The following is a 7,647-nucleotide window of genomic DNA, read 5'->3' on the forward strand; positions in this document are numbered from 1 at the left end:
CACATAAAACCACACATTTATACGTAAATTAAATTTCAAAAATAAAATGTTTAAGAGGGTAAATCGTTGTGAGAAGCGAGGAACTTTTATACGTATAAGATAGGCAATTACGATGAGTAGGGCCCAATGACGTCACGCGGCTATTTTACATTTCTTAATATCTCTTAAAGTAATAATTTTTTTTACATCGGATTTTCACCAAATAATTTTATATAGCCATAGTTACAATAATTTAACATTTAAAAATAACTTAATTTTTTTTTTTTTTGTGTTGTGTGCTCCTTTAAGAATATATTTTTATTAAATCACTATTTTAACGCTCTTATGTGGGCAGTGATTACACAGCTAGCGGCACTCGTCGCTGCGCTCCTCGGCGCCATTGCTCCGCTCCGCAAATCGAAAATATCCCCCGACTTGCTATGCAACACCACCTTAAGTAGGTTACAGCGTAAGTTATGTCGTAGTATATGGGCAGTGATTATGCAATTAACATAAAATAATTTAAAAATTCGCTTTTATTTTTGCACCATCGTTCTTAACTCGTTGAAATACATATATTACAAAAAAAAAAAATTGAAAAAATCGCGTGGTAGCTAAACTGAAATTATACCGTTTTTAGATAATATATTACAAGAGAGACGAAAGAAATTGGACTTGATTTTTTTTCTATACATTCAGTCTTGTAATAAATACTTAAGAAAAAGTATCAAGGTACTAATACTATAGTATTAAATTAAAAAAGTATTTTTAAAATACTATTATAAAAATACTCAATAAGTAAATGAATACTAATACAAGTATTTTTGTGAAATTGTAGGTACCTATACTATATAATGCAAATTTATATCAATATCAGTATACATAATATATTATGTTAGATACTATTTTAACAATTTTAACAATTCCACAAAATTTAATACTATCTGATGATTTAATGGTAAACACATGTTAACATATTTAAATATTTAACTCACATATTTTTCAACTATTATTGACATAATTAAATAAGCAAACAATAAATAAAAGTGGTGATAACTATTAATAAATAATATGGAACTATATTAAATTTAATAGATTTTTTTTTAAAATTTTAAACATAATTATTTACCATACAAAATATTTTCTGTTTTTTTTTTTTTAATAATTCTTTTATACTGCAGCCTAGACAGTAAGATAGCTATTTATTCATCTTTGATACTCGTGATATTAATAAACATGAAATTACATTTTTGGAGATTGGAGTTAATACTTATGAATTAGGCCAATAATGTAGGTACACATTAGGGCTAGACAACTATAAAAAAAATTGTATTTAGAATACCATAAAGGCACTTTAAAAAGTATTTAAATACAAGAATCCAAATAATTTACAAGACTGTACACATTGCTAAAAAAAAATTACAAATAGCTCTAAGTCCATAATAACTAATATTGTTTGTAGCAAGGAAAATCCAAATTTATAAAAATTAAGACGATGTGTTGAATTATTTTAAATGGATTTAGCAACTACTTCTAATATGTACATTATTATTTTGAATTTAGTTTTAGTTTGTTATTTATAAATAATTTTGTATACAAATTATATTGCAATTGGCTTTTATGTCTGAACAGAATAAATAAATAAATAACTTAAAAACATATAAAGATTTAAATATTTTTCAATTCTTTTATTTACATTAATGGAATGATAAATATATTTTAACAAGAATAATAAGAAAAAATCAAAGAAAATACATGCTTAAATTTTTGATTTGCATTAATAAAATATATAATTATTAAATATATTTAGTGTGAAAGTACAATAATCATTTTAACATAGTACATTAAATTTGTTTTATTTATAATAATATTGTCATAAAATAAATGCATATATGAAAATCGAAAACCTCTATAAATCAAATTTTTAACTCTGTCCCCTGAATTTTAAATTATCTGCAAGTGACTACTGTATTTTCTGTGTTTTAAATATTTAAATTAAAAATTGGAAAACAAACATTTTTACCAGACTTATTCAATAATAGTAATCTCTATTCTAATGGTTTATAACTTTAATCACAGTATATTGGCAATGGAACTTTAGTCATACCTATAGAGTAAAATATTAAGAGTCTATGAAAGCACGGATTTCCCAAATGGTATGTTCATTGTGAGCCAGTTTTGGACGGCAAATACCAGAACATATGTTATTAGGTATTTTCAAATCCAAATATGGGATATTATCTAAAATATTATATTCATCCCCAAATATTATATTGAGTTTTAAGTGGATATAATTTACCTCCCTTAAACTCATAATAGAAATTCTTTTCCTTCTAATAATCTCCGTTGGACTGAAACATAATTTTAATTATTGTAAGAGATGTAACATATTTTTCAATAATTTCAAACAATTCAAATTTCTCACTTTAAAAGTCTAGGAGTGTAAATGTTCAAACAGCGATTCATGGTTAATACTTCTAATTTATGGTTTTTCTCTAAGATTTTGTCCAAACTACTTGCAGTAATATTACGGTTGTCACTAATATCTAATTCAATTAGTTTTGTACAACGGCTACTCATCCTTGACAAATCTGAAATGTTTTCAGTATAAATCAAAAAATGCTCAAAAACCAATATTAAGTTAGCAAAAACCAATTAAATTTATTAATTTTATCAATTTAGAAACATTACAACTTTCCACTAATAACATACCAAAGTCATTCAACTGGTACGTAAATCCACTAATATTAAGGCATTTTATATTTGAGATCATATTGGCAATCAGATATCGTAAACTGTCATCTTCCAATTTAGCCCAAGCCACATTCAATTCTTCCAAACTGAAATATAAGTAATCAAAAATTACATTGGACCAAGGCAGTAACTGGAAAACAATTTGGAGGGGAAAGGTTCAATTTGTTTTGTAATATTTTAAGAAAATAATTAAAACTCTACTGAAGTGGACTGAATACAATAAATTTAAACCAACAGCAGACACACTAGAAGTTTCTATGTCGACTAAGGATTATTACTACAAAACAATTGTTTATAGGCATAAATATATTGCACATTGCCTTGTTCATGGCAATTTGCAAATATATCTACCACAATCACTATGCTTGATATTTAAGGTGTGTTAGCTTGGTACTGTACAATTATAAATAGTATGGTTTTTATAAATACTAATAACAACAAGATCTATTGAACATTTCGTTTTTTTTTATTAAATTGAGTTTTATTTACATCATATATCATAGAAAATAAAGGAATGAATAGGATATTTCTATTTTCTACAGTAAGTGCAAGTGAAGCTCTGTGTTCAGAATAGTAGCTAACAGACATAAATGCTTAATACAACTACTGAGGTTAGGTTAGGTACCATTATAATTAATAATTATTATGTAAAGATGTAACTACTGTCTTATCCCATTACTTTATTACCTTTGAAAAAACCTACAACAATAGTGGTTTATAAATCAAGTAAATTCTCTGGCTCTACTGCTCTAGCAGTTTTTAAGTGGTCTTCTACAGTTGTTATAAGCTTACAAGTATTTAAATAACTAAACAGCATATTAAATATGAGAACAGACATAAAACTTAAAATATAGGTAAACATTTATAACAATATTTTGTATCACTAATTATTTTACCCAAAAATATCGCACACATGATATATTTACTTTTGGAGGGAAACTATGTGTTCCAAGCCATCGCGGTTGAGACCTACTGTCGATGCTAAGTTAAGTACTTTTAAATTGGTATTGCATCCAATGTACTGGCAACATAAAGAATCTACAGAACAGTTTTCCAAACTCAGTTTTATCAAATTAGAACATTGTCTTAATAATGAACGTAGCGCTTTAAATAAAAAAAATAAAAATATTTATATACATTGAATTTATAAATTATTCATTAATATGCATTACTTACTCTTAAAATGCATAGATACTGAACTCAGATCTAAATACTGCAACTTGGGAAATGGTGTTTTACATGAATACTGGTTTTGAAGAATATAAAACTGAAATACAGTTGAATTTACATTAGTAATCATGATAAAAGTACTTACACTACTGGTAACTGACTTACATTTGAATGAGAAGCAGAAAAGTATTTGATATTACGGGCAAGAAGATGATCTAAAGTCGAAATACTCATACTACGAGAATATATGTTTAATTGTTGCCATAAAGATTTATCATATGCAATACTTCGCCATTTATGACATACACGTGTACATGTAACTAACGTACGTTTGTCCATCATTTGAAATATCTTCAAAACTATTTCTTCTGGTAATTTAACAAAATTGTCTGTAAACAAATATTACATAATTTAATGATGAATATACAAAACAACATTTTGAAATAAAACTTTGACTTACCATTCATTAGACATTTTTTTTGCTTATGTTTATACACATAGGTATTCAAGGGTCCCGTAGACCATATCTAAATAAAAAAAATACATATTAACATTTTATAATAATAATATATGTACAAACATTTTTAAGCTTTTTAAAATATTAAACAAAAAACTTTTAAGTCACAAATTTCAATCTTAAGATAAACAAATAATCACCACCATAACACGATAAATCAACCTGAACATTATCTCACTTCATAAAAAATAAAAAGTATTTTTTTCTTGGATTAAAATTATACTAGAATACATTTAAAAAATGTATATCATGATTATGATACCTTAAACTGTTTCAAAACTTAATATCCTGAATACTATATGTGCATTATGCGCCTGGGCTACAATATAATTCTTACAGATTGACTAAAAATAAATATTTAATCATACCTTGGTATCAGGACACAAGTAACGACTGCGTTTGGAGACTTGAGTGTTTTCCAAACTATAAGCACCTAGGTCTTTACAGCCCTCAACATAACTTGATGAACTTGCACTGTCAATCCTGTGACAATTAATACAATTATTAAGTGGCATTAATTGCGCACAAATATCCATCAGATACTTACACATCATTTTTCTTTAGAGTCGATTCTCGAGAGTCCTCCATCTTTGAAAAAGATAGGAAAGTCATCCAGTTATCAGTTTGCTTTCCGGACGCATCAGAATTGATCTTTGGATTTCTATTTCGTCGTACCTTATAATTCCAGAGTGATATATAATAGATATACTAAGTATATTTAATCAATGATACCACCGATTGACGGCATTAGGGGAGGGGAGCACTACTATACTAGTATTACTACCCTAAACAGTTCCGTAGCCAAAAAAATTGTCTTTCGCTTTTTGGGAATATTTTCTAAACCCTTCAAAATGGTTCGCTTTCAACAGCCTTAACTTTGAATTATTATCAAACATAATATAAAATAAGACAAAAAAAAAATCAGAAAAGTGTACCCAGTGCCCTTCCCCCCTGGCTACAGCACTGAGTCGTATAGTCTGAAGTATTATTTATTAATACACACTTCTCAAATCTGTACTGCATACTACCAATTTTGGACTATGTACTTTATGTCTTATAGAGCTCTCCTCAAGGGTGGCTCCAGCGACAGGGGGGGAGATGGAAGTCAAAATTTTTAGAAATTTTCGATGAATTTTTTTTTGTAATTTTTTTTATGACCAGTGTAAAATTATTTAGAAATACAGCTGGTTGTCCTATCCGTCGACTGACTAAGATAAGGTTAGATACATTTACAACAATTTGACAAATAACTCAATAATAATTCTGTACTTGAGAGGTAGAAGGGGCCACATCCAATATTGTAACTTTTCAGGAGAATCAAAAAACTGTTTTTATTTTACTTAAATGGCTGGTGTAAATTAAATTTAATGCTTGCACCAACAAGGTTTGATTTAAATTATAAGCTATAATATTCTCAATAAGATAAATATTTTTTCTTTTAATTATAACTTACCTTTAATTGTTTATTTTACGATTTAAATGATATATTTCAGATTTGCTCAATTTGCTCAATCACACAATGACTACCTATTGGACCCTATTGATCTCTATATTAATTTTGATTATTTAAAAAAATATATTATAATATTATATTTTAACATTACTATTGTAAATTGTAATATAGGTAACAATTATATTATTATATACATATTAATTTATATTAATTCTATACAAGAATTTTACAAAATGATCCAAGTTCATTATTTGGACTTGGATCATAATCCATAAATCAAAATTGATATTTGGACATAGTTCCTTTTGTTATTTCCTAATATCTCGGTAAATAGACGTCGTTGGGTTAAAATCACGATTTAAGACCATCTTAAATCGTGGTTAAAATGAAGATAAGTAAAATGACGCGCGTCAAAATTTCACATAAGAAAAAAACATAACCTCAATTTTGATAAAAATGGACTGGGTATCTGGGTCCATAGACATATTAACTAAGTTAATATGTCTATGTCTGGGTCCCTTCAGCTGCATCTCAGGTGCAGAATATCAGTGGCGGGCTGAACTTCAATTTTAAATGACGAATTTTCATAATTATGTACTTACCACCACCACCACCATCCTATTTTTACTTATAACAAAGTTATGATGTTAATAAAATGTGATCAAAAGAGCCAAGATGTCAGGCTTTAGCATGTAAATCACCTCTGAAAAGTTGACGCAACTGCGTCAAAATTGACCACTTCGGCTCGCCACTGCAGAATATTATAGACGTCCATTAAATAAATACCATTTAAAATTCATAATAATTTCAAAAATCCAATTATACAAGAAATAAGTTGTTCTATTTAGTCGATAATAATCCAAATCGTGGACATATCTGACAACCAACCGATTTGAACTAAAGAAAAAAACACACCAATGCATATAGAAATCCTAGCCCTAGATATTTCTAACAATTAATTATTCTTTTAAGTGGGGTTATTTTTCAGGAAGCTAGATATTTAAATCATGACGAAATCGTTTGCTTTCACCTATTAAAAATAATTGGTCTAGCCAATTTTTATTAAATTTTGAATATAGATAGACAATTGAGAAGTTTATCTATTGGTAAACGAACATTTTCACTGGATTTTTAATTCAAAAGTCAAAACTGTATTGTAATTTGATTGAAAAAATATGAAAATAATGTTTCTAAAATACAATAAGCATTTCTTTAAAAAATAAACTCAATAAAATGAGATTATTTACCTCAGGTACTGGAACCTTTTGAATTTATCGGTATCGGTTCCGGTACCAGTTCTCCAAAAATAAAATAACGATTAAACCGGTTCGGTTCTGGTTCTTTGATGAAAAAAAATAAAGGTACCGGTTCCAAATAATTTATAGGTTCCGGTTCCAGATAATTTCGGTACCAAAATGTATAATAATTTCAAATAGTCATCCAGAATGTGGGTATAATTGGGGTTATGTAAGATTAATTGAGGTATGAGAAATATTAGAAAACTCATAATATATCATAGATACATACTACATAGGTTATACACAAAACCGTAATACCTTTAAATATGATAAATAAAATTATTTTATTTTTGAACCTAAAAGTACCTTTTTAATTTAAAAATTTCGTTTCGGTTCCGGTACTTTATTATATTAAAATAAAGGTTTCGGTTCCGGTTCCGGTCCTTAATATTTTAAATTAATATTTTAATATATTTATATATTTTTTATATTTTAATTATTTAATATTTTAAACCGGTTCTTTTAGGTTCGGTTCC

The 7,647-nt window shown here is 27.3% G+C and overlaps 1 protein-coding gene across 1 annotated transcript; it reads right to left on the bottom strand.

The window, feature by feature from the left end:
• Positions 1 to 1,737: 1,737 nt before the first annotated feature.
• LOC100574783 (S-phase kinase-associated protein 2) lies at positions 1,738 to 6,312 on the bottom strand. Its single transcript, XM_003242534.4, has 10 exons — positions 5,874 to 6,312; positions 4,968 to 5,095; positions 4,789 to 4,903; positions 4,364 to 4,430; positions 4,069 to 4,292; positions 3,910 to 4,000; positions 3,660 to 3,837; positions 2,692 to 2,819; positions 2,405 to 2,570; positions 1,738 to 2,330 (listed from the first exon to the last, which is right to left on the bottom strand). Exons 2-10 carry the CDS (start codon positions 5,030 to 5,032, stop codon positions 2,102 to 2,104), a joined length of 1,263 nt encoding a protein of 420 aa, XP_003242582.1. The 5' UTR covers positions 5,033 to 5,095; positions 5,874 to 6,312; the 3' UTR covers positions 1,738 to 2,101.
• Positions 6,313 to 7,647: the final 1,335 nt, after the last annotated feature.

The sequence above is a fragment of the Acyrthosiphon pisum genome, chromosome A1, assembly GCF_005508785.2.
Source record: "Acyrthosiphon pisum isolate AL4f chromosome A1, pea_aphid_22Mar2018_4r6ur, whole genome shotgun sequence".
Classification (NCBI taxonomy): Eukaryota; Metazoa; Arthropoda; class Insecta; order Hemiptera; family Aphididae; genus Acyrthosiphon; species Acyrthosiphon pisum.